The 14,979-nt window shown below is 43.1% G+C and overlaps 2 protein-coding genes across 7 annotated transcripts in view; both read right to left on the bottom strand.

Moving 5' to 3' along the window:
* The window catches only part of heatr5a (HEAT repeat containing 5a), a 41,989-nt gene extending 32,825 nt beyond the window's left edge, over positions 1-9,164 (bottom strand). For 4 of the 6 annotated variants that reach the window (XM_088647635.1, XM_088647639.1, XM_088647638.1 and 1 more), the window contains exons 1-3: positions 9,026-9,162; positions 2,654-2,856; positions 738-949 (exon numbers count right to left, since the gene is read on the bottom strand). In XM_088647635.1, coding sequence (XP_088503761.1) covers positions 738-949; positions 2,654-2,779 — 338 coding nt within the window. In that variant the 5' untranslated portion in view covers positions 2,780-2,856; positions 9,026-9,162. Of the gene's footprint in view, positions 1-737; positions 950-2,653; positions 2,857-9,025 lie in introns of all 6 variants that reach the window. The other 2 variants (XM_088647636.1, XM_088647637.1) reach the window with 2 other exon arrangements.
* A 3,109-nt stretch (positions 9,165-12,273) lies between these two features.
* Positions 12,274-14,826, bottom strand: dtd2 (D-aminoacyl-tRNA deacylase 2). The gene is made up of 3 exons (XM_088647634.1): positions 14,678-14,826; positions 14,106-14,175; positions 12,274-13,628 (listed from the first exon to the last, which is right to left on the bottom strand). The coding sequence occupies exons 1-3, from the start codon at positions 14,786-14,788 to the stop codon at positions 13,303-13,305; spliced, it is 507 nt and encodes a 168-aa protein (XP_088503760.1). The 5' UTR covers positions 14,789-14,826; the 3' UTR covers positions 12,274-13,302.
* Positions 14,827-14,979: the final 153 nt, after the last annotated feature.

Below are 14,979 nucleotides of genomic sequence, written 5' to 3'. Positions count from 1 at the left end.
CTCGCAGTCCTTGCTAGCTTTTCAACGTTTATTCCAGTTTATACTCGATTTTGTGTACCGACTAGTTATAGGATTTCCCCTGCGTTTGGTATTTTCACCCTCTGTGATTCGACCCAGTTTTTTGTGCATGTCTTGGACAGATTCCCGTGCCTTGAACCCTTGCCTGCTTTTTGGATTCTTTTTCAGATTCTCCAAAGCAGTTTAATTAGTCTCTCATGACCCCTGTCCGTGACTTCAGACCTCAGTTTTCTCAGAGCCTGAATGTGGATCTAGTCTCTTGATCTTGGATGCTTCTACCATCATGTAAGTGGACTGTTTTTTCCACCCTCATGATTATAATGAGCCTCCTGCAAGAGTTAATAGATCTCCTCCAATTTTACAGTAGATTTCTAGAGCACAAGTGAATCATGCCCTAGAAATCACCCATTTAAGCTTTCATATTTCTTTTAACATTGCGCAGAAATGGCTTGGTTGGATGTCAAACCAGAATTAATTGATTTTTTTTAAATAAACCAAAGAAACTTCAAACTTGTGTGAATCCTGGACTGCTGAAAAGAGAGACAAGGACAGCCCCGCAAAAAATAAAAAGATCACACAGATCGCATTATCCCCACCTCCTCAACCCTTTATCTTCACGTCATATGAAAAGAGCCAGAAAAATCTCCTCATTCATGCTACAGACCCCAAGTATTAAGGACCAGGGGCTCGAGCCCCAGCAGCGTGTTCTCTGGACTCACAGCCTGGTGGGCAGGCAGCTGGGCGAGTCGTCTTTGCTGCGGATGATCTCGTTGCACTTGTCCACGGTGTGGTGTGCGGAGAAGGTGTCGCCCACGCTGTAGAGCAGGGCCAGGTCATGGGCTAAAAGCCAGCGGGTGGGGGGCCCTGGGGAGCTGTTCAGCACCGCCAGCAGCTGCTCCACCAGCTTCTTCTGCTTCTCCTTCACATCGGCCTGCAGGGAGCACAGGACAAGCCCACTCAGAAATCCCTGGTTTTCCCCGGTGAACCCCGTACACCACCCATTCTACCGAAGGAGCAGAGCAAGGTTTTTAAAATGCCACCCATCCACAAAGACGTTCGGATTTAATAGATCGGCTGCTGTCACTGCTGCTTGTCTGGGTCATTCGTGTAAAAGACCGACACAGAAAACCTACCTCAAGCTCTTCGGTGAAAACACTCTTACCAAGTGCAATAATGAGGCACGTAAAGCTCTGAGCAGTACGTGTTGCATCTCTAAAACTGAACAGACAGCACCAGAGCATATCGTAGGTCTCATCGAAATGTTTATATGACAATAATCCCTTCTCATTACAGTCCTTAATTCCTCCTTAACACTGAAGGCTTCAGTCAACCTTGCATTCCCCTAAAGCACTGCTTTCAAAGCCCCCCAAAAGCTGCCTGGTCAACAACAATTTAGATTTTATCCTCACAGAGCTGTTAGTCCCAGCAAGGATTTATAAGGGGAAAGATCTCTAGCTCTTCAGTTCAACGGCACTGCACTGGATCTATAACAATCATTTCTTCTTAGTTTTCAGGTCTGGAAAAGCACCATTATATCATCCTTAGGAAGGGAGGCTCACTCTTGAATAGGTCCAGCTAGGAAGAGCTCAGGCTGAGCCCTGCAAATCAAGATGCCTCTGTGAGTTTGGACTGCGCCGATAGCCAGCTGGGGCTTGGAGTCCCCCCTGTGCAAACCACAATGTGTGATCCTGTCGGCTTGGCATGGTCCCTGTGAGCACCCCAGCTGGTGACAACTCTGCTGGTAAGTATCCCAAGACCCAAGAGCTCTGGATATGGTTTCAGAAGAAAAGCAAGTGGGCCCCCTGTACCCTCCCACATTCTAAAGGTAACAGTTATTCTAAATGTATTATTTTTTTAAAGTATCGCCCTCTTGGACATTACTAAATTCACCTATATTTTGATCCAATTGCTTTTTGTCACTCAGGCCTGGAGTCCTCAATAACAGCACTGAATATTGTAGACCTGCACACTGCTTCTCTGAAGGACAATACTAGCTACCAAGGGGACAACTCATTATGTTTCTTTCAAGCCTGATACAAAGCCAGACTGTCACCGAGAGATGAAAAGCTCTTGAACATGTCAACCAGCCCAAGAGGAAACTGTTCTTCTTCAACTAAAATTAAGCCTGAACCAGCTGTCAGTCAGATGATGTTAACAGTACTGCATACGATGCTGAAGCTACAAGAGCTTCTCTGTTTTCAGCGATGCAGATTCAAGTTGTTTAAACCCTGGCACCCACATAACTTTCAAAACGTTAAATATTTCCTAAATAGACCCAATCACTTTTCAATGACACAGTGCCTTATAGAAAATCACCTGGCACTTGCAGAATCCACTGAAGCCCGCTGGAACGGGCTACATCCTCACTGGCAACAGAGTGCGCTGTGACGGACTCATCTGTATTCTAAACCAGCACAGCTTGGCTGGTCTTCATCAAGCAACACATTACTTTATCCACAAAGCTACAGTTAGTGCTGGTCAGCCAAGGGCTTAGAGAACAACAGAAGAAAAAAAGTAAGAAGGCAACAGACATGGCTCCCACACCAAGGATGAGAAAAACAGTTTCGTTAAAGATACATCCTGAACACCGCAAACAACCAGGGACGTTTAAACCCGCCGAATTCAGATCTCTTACCCGGTCCGCCGCAACTAAAAGTTTCTTGAGGAATCGTAGCCATTCGAACACAAACTCCGCCTTCTGTTGCTTGCTGAGCTGGCTGCAGGCTTCTTCGTTCAGTAACAGGCCATGGGCCAGCTCCATTCCTTCTCCCGCTCCCTCTCCTGCCCCTCCGTGCCCCTCCAGGAGTTCCGCCCCTGCAAAACACCACCAGCAGACTGCTGAGCGGAGGCGTCCCTGCCGCTGGTACACCAGGGCTGCCCAGCCAGATCAAGGAGTGAAAACAATATTAATGACAATTACACTTGCAAGACAGTTCAGCTGCTGCCTGAATGCATGTTATGCACAGGCACCACTTCGCATTTGTTCAAAAAACACATAAAAGTTTAATGCAATGCACCCATTTTTTTTTGCCAGCCTTAGGCTCAGTTAAATTCTTTCGGGGCAAAGTCATGCATAGCAGCGAGTCACGTTTTTCATTTTAAAACCAGAAACCCTCAATGTAAAACTGTAAGCTGAGAATAAGACTGCATGCAACGCCATGAATAATTTAGAAATCCTCTGCCTGTCAAGCACACTGGAGCATCTGCTAGATTAGTTACCCACAATTCCCCCAAGTGACAGTATGTTTTGCAGGGATCCTCCCTGCAGACAGACAGGTCTGGGCCCCACTCCACCTCCTGCTCCGGAAGCCCAGATCGCAGCACAGGCCAGGACAGCCACTGCCTCCTGAAGGCCAAATCTCACAGGTACCCTTCACACATGCTGACAATACAGACGTATCGCAGGGCTGTCAATAGTGGCCAGTCTAGAAGAGAAGATCCCGCGGGCTGGACTTGGCACTTCAAGCCAGGCTAGTACCGCTTCAAGTCAGAGTAAGCATGCCACAAGATATTTAATTATCCATTTCGGGTCTCGGTTCTAGATTTTCACCATTCCATTTATTATTCGAATAGAGAAATTATTCTTTCTAAACAGTGGATCTTGCATTAAAACAATCAAAGTGCAAGTAAAAAATATTCAGTCCATTCATACTCACCAAAATGTTTACATTCATCTTTTACATAATCAAACCTTTATACTTGTAATAACCTTTTATTCTATATAGCTCGATTCTATCCTATCACAATTTTACTCATATGCTAAATTTTAAGCCAGTGCTGTGACCATATTTTCAGGTTTAATTCTTTAAACTACAAAGCTTAAAAGTACATTGAAATTTGATTTCTATCATAAATTCTATACAACTTCAGTTTCTTCTACAAAGTATGTCCTGTTGTCAAAATCACTCCACTTTCACTTCAAAGCATTCTTAGAAGTGATCAATCCCATTCAGCAAGGCTATGTAATTACAGTCTCTATTCGCTCTTTCCACTCAAAAGACTGAAAAAACAAGCCTAATCCTTGCATAACTCTGAAAACAGGGTTTTCAATTCAGTTGTGTAAAACTGCAACAGGCACTCTAGTATTATAGGGTTGTTTTTTTAAAGAAAATATTACTTTTGACATTCTCCTAAGATACTGCTTGATTGGCTTTGACCTCACATCTGTAGATTCACGGCTGTCTTATTCGCGTCTTCTCTTATTCAATGATGAGAATAGTAAAACACACCACGGTGAGGTGATACTGCTGTGTGCAACCATATGCTACATAATTACACCCCACATTAACACAGCTCTCAGCTCACAGGGCTGGTTACTGGATCAGCAGCAGTAAGATGATGTTGGCATGGAGCTTCTGGATGTACTGTACTTCTGCTCTTCTTCAGTAAGACTTGAAAGGGCCGTGATAGAAGACCACGTCCAGCAGGAGGCAGCAGAGACCAGGCAGCATTGCAGCTGGCAGTCCTGGTTTCAGTTCACAACACATCAGCTGACAAATCAATCCGTTAAACTGACCGGTAAGAATTCAGTAAAATATACACATTTTAAACGACTACTATAATGCCTTTACTTGAGCGTCAGGAAGAGAGGCGTCAAGTTGATAAGGCTTTAAACTGCTGGAATTTGCTTAAATGACGTCATAACAGCCATCAACAGCTCTTCTTCCTTCTGCATGTGCATTATGAGACAATTAATTCACCAATGGCACTGTCTTTTAATATGGCTCTCTCCTAATGGGTGCTTTTTGTGGTGAGGCTCATAGCATTAGGAACTGCAGCATGCAGCACAATCCACAGAGGAGAGATATACAGTGCACATTTGTTCGGTATCTTATTCCCCAGAAGCAATAGATCTCATGGTGCAAAGAGGCGCCGGTAAAAAATAAAAATTCAGATCAATGAAGACTGCATTGAATGTCAAAAACAACTTTGTGGAAATGTATACACTGATACACAAAAAATGCAACACAAGTCTAATGGATTTCCTCCAATATTTTAAACACATCAGTCCCAAAATGAATAAAAACAGATCAAATACATCAGAAGCTTTCAGGACGAAATGTGACACTGTCAAAATAAAAACACTATGAAGTCAGTATCAGGTAAGACCTCTCAAGGCATCAGCACAATCCTGGTAATGCTGACAGAGATCTGATCAGGTTCTGGAGGCAGCTGGAGAAGTCAGGCTGGCCACAGCTGTGGCTTGCTGATGCCAATGACACGTTACTCCCACAGAGGGCTGGCCATGGCAAATCTCCAGCATTTCTTTCCTGACATCATGCCATTGTAAGCACAAGAACATATGGAGAGGGTGCATGGGGAAGTCATTCAACCCCAACAAGGCTCGCGGCCAACTGATCCAAGAATCTCACCCAGCTGTTTCTTAAAAGAAACGGTTGCATCGACTTTGACAAAATGGCTTGGCTGCTTTGTTCCAGTCTCCCACCATCCATTGTGTAGAAGAGTGTTCTCCGTTTAAATGCACCTTTCCTGTAGTTTCCACTAGTGCCCTCTGCTTCAGGTTTCATGGTTGATTCAGTCAATGAGGTTGAACCCGTCGATGCTGTTGCCAGTCCTAGCATTGCACGGTTGTCCACTGTCCTGCTGGAAAACCGACACTTCGGAAACAGCTTGCAAGAACAGAAAACTGTTGAAGTCCTGTTCAAGGACTTTGACAAAATATCATAGAGCCCTTAGGCTGTTGTCAAAATGCAAATATGCTCTTGAATTAATCGAGACTCCTCTCTACATCACATTAAAATCATCTCACTTGTTGGCATGAACAATGTAAAACTCTGACAACAAAATCTCCGCAAACACCATCTTCCAGCAGGTTTGTGAAGGCGAATGAAACACTCCAGCACTGTCTGAGCCACCTCCTCATACGGGCGATTGCCCACAGAAGAGAAATTTCATCTCTCGGTTATCAACGTGTTCTCCCTTAAATGACCTCCAAGCACGCAGATCATTTTCATGCAGCCAGCGAGCTCCCGTCTTCTGCTGATGCACAGGTTAGTCCTTCCTTCGATATCTCTCCCTGTAGCCGCTGCAGTCTGAGAGATGGGCGCCTGTGGTGATCTTCTGCCTTCCAGACTGTGGCCGGTCTCTCACAGGGCTGGGATGCTGGCTTCTCTGGACCGGTCTGCTAATCGTCTCATTCTGCTGGTAGCTTCTCTCTCAGACAGGCAGTCAACCATGCCAACAATAACCAATCCTCACTGCTCAGGCAGGGCATGGCAGAATCTCTTGTAATTGTTACACGGAGAAAACGCATTTCTTTGTGAGTGACTACTTACACAGATTCTTCACTCACTTTGGTCATTTTAACTCAACACGTAGCACCTGGGCTTTTTGTTTTATGAACAACTTCAGCACAGCATTTTATAATCCTAAGACACAATGCTACTAACTACCAACTACCAACTACCAACAAGTATACTTGTTCATTATTTAAATTGCAAATAAAACCACATATGTGCCCAATGAGCTACTGATGTGAATCTTAAATCTTGCATTTTGATTGTGTATCAGTATATTTGAAGACGGACTGCTGAAACAGTATAATTTTGTAAATTTATCATTACACTATTTGAAATTTTCTACGTAATCATTTTCTTATAGATCCTGTTTTTATCCCAAGCAAATACCGAAACTCACAGTTTACAGACTAGAATCAATGAGCTTCCACTGATGTGAGACAACTTCAAAATCCTACAAAGATAAGCAGATTGTCTCAAAATAACAGAGGCTTCATGGTCTTGGATGAAGAATTACACAGACAGGAACATCTTCAAAACCAGGCTTGCAGCTTGTCTCAAGGACAAGACCCCATTTTCAACAGCAGCCCAGCCCCTCAGTGCTGAAACACTAGGTAAAAGATAAGCCTGAAACTCTTCTCCTTCTGGGAAGAGATCAATTTCCCTTAGTTAAGAAGAATTTGCATCTACATTCCAGGATGCATCTTAAACTTTCTGTGCTAAGCACGAAGATTCAGGCTCTGCTCCTAAAGAGAGAAGCCGATTTTTCTTGAAGATGAAACAGAGACAGTGGAATGAAAATCTTCACCTTCATTTATTCCCTGGAGGCCCACAGTACCTGTGAACTGTTGTGGCCAGTCACATATATTTGTTTAGCCAAGCTTATGACTGTCAAGTCTTAATACAATGCTGAAGAAACAGTACAGAACCTGTACAAAACTCCCAAGGTAGCTCGTCAAGCTGATCTCTCTTCATGTTGCAGCTTCTGCAGAATCAGAGCTACGAGCTGGTGTGAAACAAACGTTGTGGCAGCTATCAGGAGGCTTCCTGGGAGAGAGCAGAGCTTTTTCGAAGTGATTCAACTGGAAGCGAGAGCAGTCACAAGCTGTAACGATCACTGCTTCTTTGCTCAAGGCTTTTGCATGGATCATGGAAACAAAGATGATATTTTATTCTCCTGCTCCAACAACCTGACAAGCCCCTGGTGCCTATCATTGCAAATCCACAAAGCTCAACACAGGGAAGGTGGCCACTATCAGTACTTCGCCTGACCTGTGAACCAGACAGTGCTACACAGGTCACATCACACGGCTGAACTGCACAGCATTCCTACAGTAGTTACACCAATCATGACAGCAGCCTGCCAGGTTAAAGTGATGCAACAGCTCAGCAAAAGATAGTGCGCTCACAACTCGTCAATTTTAGATATTAATGTCAAACATGCTCACTTCACAATGCAGCAACGAGGGGGAATTGGGAATTATCCAGTAATGCTCAGGTTGTGAAGCAATTTTTGATACAATGTAACATCTCTGAAGCCAGGGCGGCTGATGAGGCAGAGATTAACCCTCTGCTGCTCTTAAATACACATTTGCAGCTCCTCGTAAATTTCTCTCCAATCTGAGGGAATCATAACGAGCCCCTGACAGCACGACTCATCCTACACAGTGTGCCCCATTACCGAGGTGTGCATTCAGGATACAATATCCACCAAGTCAGACTGTAGGATTCCACACTGCAACCAAGCAGCTATGTTAAATCCCACGCATGCCTCTAAGCTTCTTTCACGTTTTTTTATGCAGCACTAACAAAATCAGCAGAAGGGTCTGAAACGACCGGACTTGGTCAGAGAGGTGGACACTGCGACACGTCTTACAGACCGCGGACCCGTGAGGACCCCGGTGCAGATCCAAAATGCAACACAGCTCAACAGTTAATGTTGTCACCTTTTAGTTGTTTTTAAACACATTGCAATTACATCACTCGCAGTTAAGTTTTGAAACTTGTTCAATTGTTAAAGAAACTGCAATCCGTGCGTCATGCATATACCGCATTCATACAAATGTTTTTTTTCCGTTAAAAATATGATTTTACGACTCATCTCTATCACTGCAAATTAGACCGGACCTTTCGATAAACGTCTGTATTTCCCGACCTTTGCCACAATAAATATCGTCTAGAAAAATGGGGAAAAAATAACCGACTAGGTTTTAAAATCACTGCGATGAAGAACAACAATAAGAGAGAAAGTTAAATATTATTCACGTTTTTTTTATTACTATAAAGGGCAGTGATCGGAATGCATCATGAAACTTTCGAAAGACCGAAACCCATTCGGCTAATTATTTTGATCTTAATTTATACGAGCACTCTCCCCGACAGGTATCGCCACCCGAACATAACATTCACAAATCACATCATACAGATTCCTAGAAAAAAAAAATCCAGGATTTCCCCTGGCACACGTAGACGTCAAGGGGCATATTTAAGGCTCGCGTCCGCAGCGGAAGAAAATGCTTATTCACACATAGCAAGCTAAAAACTCCCACCACAGGGCGCAGCTGGGAGTCTGGGCTGCTTTTCCACCCCGGCCTGAGGCATACAGGCGGGCGGCTTTTGCGAGAGATCCCGCAACTATCATGCCACCTAATTGCTCTCGGTGTCGGGTAAGAAACTAAACTCCCCCCTCCCCGACCGGGTAACGCGAACCCCAACCTAGAGGGTGGGGGAGGAAAGTTCTTCAGCATTACCTAATGATTCGTAAAGTTGGTGAATTCCAGCGAGGTGATGTTGCAGACGCCCCGAGCTGAAGGGCTGTTTCGGACACCAGGCGCCTCGGCGTTACAGCTGCTGTCCGGACTCCGACTGAAACAAACAGAGCGAGGCAGCCGAGCGCAGAGCCACCGAGCACGCTCAATTAGTTCAAGGCATGCTAATCAACCGAAGAGCTACGGAGCGACTCGGCTCACGACGACATGGCACTTGAGACGGCCAATTGGACTCCACTCGTACGGGTAGACAGGCGTGCAGGTGGATATTAACCTGTACTGTTAACGCACCGTGTTACAAATAAGGTAAATGGGAGCACACCGAAATGCAGCGCTTACAACGAAAGAAGCGACCGTGATCCTTTTCAATTAAAGACATTCACTCGAGAATACTTAACGTTGAACAACTAAGCACACGTGTGCAATTTAGAATTTAAAATAAAAAGTGCATTAAATATACTGAAATGACAAACGTTACCCAAGCTTTTGTTTTTAATGAATAATATAATATATATTTACTGTTTGCGTATATCTTGTAAAGTTTAGATTTACCAGAACTGTCAGTTAAAGGGTATGCTGAATTATTTTTTGACGCTATAAATATGAAGTAAACGGTAAAAATCAAACTTACCATTTTTTTTTGCTTTCAAGTAAACCGAAAATCCTGGTATCCTGTCAAAGGAAAACAGCGCGGGGGTGTGCTCACTGTATAGCCTTTGAAAGATATTTACATTCTAAAAAAATCCCTCTATTTCAAGATTACAGGTGGTAATTTACATATCCACAAACGAGAAAAAGAATCGAAACCTATCATCACTTTAATACTGTCCTGGCGAAATGTGTAGGGGAGTCTTATTCATGATGAACTGAGCACCCATCTCTAAAAGAATAATATGCTCCGCAAACCAGTAGCGCCGTTGGAGATGTGGAACCGGAAACAGAATATTTGATGGGATGCGCAAAAAGCGCACAGAGGCAACATGAGCTGTGAGATCACACGCACTATAATCTTCCATTCCCAGAGGCAGAAACCCAGCCGAATAAAGCCGCCGGGTTTGAAGCAGACATAATTGCAATGAAGAGACATGCACACGATTTAGCACAGTGAACATGAGAAGCGTGTAACTTGGCCACACGTGAGAAGACGCAAAGAAATGACATCTGTTGGGCTTCTTGAACAGTAACCCTGCGGGCTTTGACAAAGCAGCCCTAGCGTCAAAGGGTCTTCACAATATGGTGTATGCAAAAGACGAGTCCTGAAGATAAATAGGGTCTAGTCCAATAAGATTACCATAGGGTAAATAGGATTCAGATTTGCAATGTTAATGACATTGACCTGCATGCCTTACTGCATGTCTTCACCACTTCTCATCTACTGTACTTGATTAAGATTATTTTACAGTCAGAAATGTTTACTGATGCTCCGAGATATGAGGAAAGAAATTAGGAAACTTTCAAGTGAAAGACACATTCTATTCAACCCTGTTTAAGATAAGATAAGATCACTTTATTGGCCAAATACAATTTCTTGTATGAGGAATTTGTCTTTTCGCAGACCCCAACTTGCTTTCCATGAGACACACAGACAGGGAGAGAAGCTTGGGGTCAGAGCACAGGCTCAGCCATTGTACAGCACCCCTGGAGCAGTTGGGGTTAAGAGACTTGCTCAGGGGCCCAGCAGAGTAGGATTCCTCTGCTGGCTACAGGATTTGAACCAGCAATCTCCCAGCCACAGGCACAGATCCTTAGCCACAGAGCCACCACTCTGCCAGTGGACAGCAACAGTGTTTCAGGATTTATAGCTATCTTTAACTAACTAAACCAGTGATTACTCTGAGAACTAGGCTAGAATGAAAAGTAACGGCACCACGTTTAGGATGAGAGATAGTGACCTTTGGTCTGTATCCCGCCATGTTCAGTAACAAGGAGATGAGTAAGGCTTTGAAATGACAGTTCAGCTGAGTTCATTCCCTTATTAACTAACTGAATTAAGCTTGTTCTAAACTGAGGTACACTTGTCTCATATCATCTCAAATTGAATAAAATTCAAAAGGCTACAGTAACGAATTGGCACTTTAAAATGTCCGATATTGTAAATTAAACCAGTCTTTTCAATAATGCGAATCATAATCTGTGCATGACTTGGAAGCTTATAGAAGTGATCAGTTCTTTACCAGAGTGCCAAATTAGCGACTTCCAGTTCCAATATTAATGTGTACAAACGTCACCTGTGCATTAACTAAAGCCAAACAATGAGGAGAGAGCAAGTGAGCATATTTCAATATCTCAGATCTCTTTTCCTTTGTTCTAATCAAGGAACTATTAGCTGAAAATAGCATTAAAAGGAGAACAGACCAAAGAAGAAAGACTTTATACAGTATGTAAGGCACAGTAATAAAGGAGCAATTTAAGTCCCTAGGTAATCACATTGGCTACTTCAAGTTTAGTCATGAAACACGGATACAGATAAGAGATGGAAATTAGTAGGTGATGCATTTTGGGGAGAAACTGAATTCTTTCGACACAAAGAACAGGACATGACAGGAAAAAAAAAAAACTACCCAATCATGTAGCTGCACCTCAAATTCAAAGAAAATTTCACGGAACACAATGACAGAGATGAGCCGGATTGCTTTGTCATTTTAATTTCTTTGCACTCTTACTCTTGCATGGTGTTACTTGTAGCTTCCACCTATATCCTCTTAAATCTGGCTCAGGAAAATGTTCAACCTTATTTCACTCTGAGAGAGAACATTTCAACCAGGAAAAAAAAAACTAAATAAAAGAAATTCACAGCTGCAATTAATCAATGTCAATGGCATGGAGATGAAAAGGAACAGCGACCTATAAACAATTATGGTGTGTGCAGAGATTTCGTGAAAAAACACTTCTAGAAATACTACAGACCAATGTCATGTAGAAGGTTGGACACTGCAGCAGTACTGCATTTGCATCCCAGATATGATTTAATACACATATCAATTTTCTGCCCTTCAGGATCACAGCTATATCAACGGCGGATCACTGCAGAAAATCGATTCAGTGTTTTAATCAGATACAGATTTATGTTAAAACCATTATCGGAACACTACAGGGTACTATACATCTTGCACATTTAAGGGCTTCTTTCCAGAGTGAAAGGTATTCTGAAGCAGATGACAATGTAAGATAAAACTTTGGCCTTTTTTTTACTAAAATTAACACACACTAAAGAAAGATCTCATCTGTAATTTCAGTGTAGTCATGTTTTTATTTTTCATCAATTGCCAACTAACATGCATGCAGTTATATCTTCCACTTGTCCCAGAAGTGCGAGGAAATGTGACTTTTGTTTGAGGGCTGATCCCCTCCTGTCGATGAAGTCTTTGGTATCCTCTAGGATGAAGAGCACCATACCAAGGCAGGGAATTGTTTTCTGCCAGGCTCTTACAGAACCTGCTGCACCCACTCACTATACAACATAACTTTGTCATTTTACTATATGTTTCCTGCAACTTCATGTGATTAATGCAACAAGGGGTATATATACTGTAAGACACATACACTAGATTCCTCTAGATATTTCTTGGTGATGTTAATGAAAAGAGTTTAACTACGTTTTAAAAGGAGCTTCAATTGAATGACTCACTGTGTCTCGGAGTCTGGAGAAGTACAGTATGTTTCAGGCCTACACACTCCTAAGGGGTCAATACAAACCAGCAAGTGAACGTACAAATAATAAATACAGCAATTCATTTACCTTTTAGCTTTGGGCAATTCTATTAAATACAGTACATGTGAACACATGCAGAGTCATTACAAATTCATAGTGAATTCAACCTGACACACTGCCATTATTTACAATCAAAATCGAATCATACAAAAAATTCTCATCACCCATATGACCAAAAGATTTTTTTTTCCCCCGCAGTAACTCATTAGCTGGAAATACAAATACCTCCTATACTATACAATCTCACATTTAAATACCGTACAGCCGTTGTGCGTTAATGCACAAACGTGTTAATCTCAAGCCACAGATCGGTTACACATTGTCAGAGGCATCATAAATCAACTTCATTTCACAAAACATGGGACTAGATCTGTACACCGGTTTGTTTCTCTTCTCCCCCCCAGGTCTTCTCAAAACCGACATTTTTTTTTTTAAACCAGCATCCCTAAAAAGGGAGCCCCGGAGTTTGCATTCTGCGACGGCAGAAATCTTGTTCCCGTCTCGGCCTTCGGACCCCAGTGAGAAAGTACCACAGCGGAGCCTTGTGCTAGAAGTCCATCAGGTGGGTGAAGGGGCCGTTGGTGTCCAGCTTCAGCACCTGCCTGTTGCCGTAGGTCCCGTGCTGCACCGCGACCCCCGCCTCCACACAGGCGCCGGAGGAGGACAGCTGCTGCTCGCACCGGGACACGAACAGCTCGTACAGCCTCTTGCCGTCCTCCTTGTCGATGTTGCCGTGGTACTGCATGATTTTCCCCTTGGCTCTGCCGCCCAGCGTGGCCTGGGGGACGACCAGCACATGGCCGGGCAGGTCCAGCACCGACACGTATTTACCGGAGTCCAGCTCGCACAGCTTCACGTTTAACAGCGCGCCCACTGGGAAGACAGCGCAAGGGTGCCACCTGGTTAGGAAGGGGGAAAATGGCTCCAGGGCAGCATCGGTATTGTCACCAGCAAGCCGTGACAGATTCATAGATAACTGCGCTTGATCAAGAAAACTGAATATTCAGGGTTGGAGGCTCTTTAACTGGGTCGCAAGGGTTACCACTTGAGCACTTGCTCTGTGTTTGGTGAGCAACGTCAAACCAAACATTGATTTGCCAAACTTTTTTTTAATGAACAAGTAATAGGTTTATTCCAATCTGAAAAGAGAAGAAAGGAAACACAAAGGAAACGTTCCCAAAGCCGAAACGCTGTGTTTCCTTTCTTCTTTTTACAGCACGGAATAAACCTATTACTTCTTCCCTTGCAGCCTACGCTGCAAGCTCCCTACTTTAACTTTTTTTTTAAATGATGTTCTATCATATTTATATCATTTTAAAAAAGAAAAAAAGAGCACAGATTACAGCATACCCATTTTGGGAATAATTCCTTCCGTGGCCCCCTTGAAAAAGCAGATGTAAATCACCATTCCCCTCTGAATCTACATTTGAAACGGAAAAACAACTTGACTGTTAGCAAACACAGCACATACTGCTTACCAGTTCCCACGAAGTTCCTATTTAAACAGGGCTGTTTTTAGAAGGGAACACACCTTTATTTCTAAAAAAACGTTAATACTAACTTCCCACCTTACATATTCTTGAAAGCTTACTTAGGGCTACAGTGATTTAAATAGGATGTGCATTACATGCACTAAAATACCATATACCTGAGTATGAGTAGAATGACAATAAACGTTTTTAACAATCCCGTCAGCACCTCGAAAATCTGCACATATTTGAATATCTGATTCCGTAAGATCTATGGCAGGATATCAATATTCAGTCAGTTGAAATATAAAAAAAAAATGCATTTATTAAATATGTATAATGTTAATAGCCGGCTGATATATTTAAAGGGCAGGGAATCGCTTGTACCAATACATCAAATTTAAACAAATGTGTTTCTTTAATATATATCGTATTTATTTATAAAAACAGTACCTCAACCCACTCCGCATCCGAATCGACTTCTGCAGGTTTGACCTGCAGTTTTGCGTGCAAGCATTGCTGCAAGACAACTCTGGCTGATACAGGCGCCGTCTTCTCCGTCATGTTTATAAGGGAGTGTCACGGACCTAATTTAGGTGACACAACCCCATTTCTCGATGTTTCCGGCCGTGTTGTCAAATATCGAGCAATCGATGTGATACAAGATCCGCAGACCGTAGAGCACAATGAGTCTGAGACTTTCATGGATACACTTCACCCACTTCTTGTTTTGAATGCTTTTTAATTCTAACGCA

Source organism: Lepisosteus platostomus, chromosome 10 (genome assembly GCF_059453375.1).
Source record: "Lepisosteus platostomus isolate fLepPlt1 chromosome 10, fLepPlt1.hap1, whole genome shotgun sequence".
Lineage (NCBI taxonomy): Eukaryota > Metazoa > Chordata > Actinopteri > Semionotiformes > Lepisosteidae > Lepisosteus > Lepisosteus platostomus.
This window is presented reverse-complemented; position numbering and strand designations above follow the sequence as displayed.

What these genes read in the sequence shown, in the direction of transcription:
- dtd2 (XM_088647634.1), bottom strand. Translation starts at nt 14,788, where the DNA reads ATGACGGAGAAGACGGCGCCTGTATCAGCCAGAGTTGTCTTGCAGCAA. An exon ending in CGGATGCGGAGTGGGTTGAG is followed by an intron (nt 14,176 to 14,677) that starts GTACTGTTTTTA and finishes TTTCAAATGTAG; the next exon opens with ATTCAGAGGGGAATGGTGAT. An exon ending in AGGAATTATTCCCAAAATGG is followed by an intron (nt 13,629 to 14,105) that starts GTATGCTGTAAT and finishes CTGTCTTCCCAG; the next exon opens with TGGGCGCGCTGTTAAACGTG.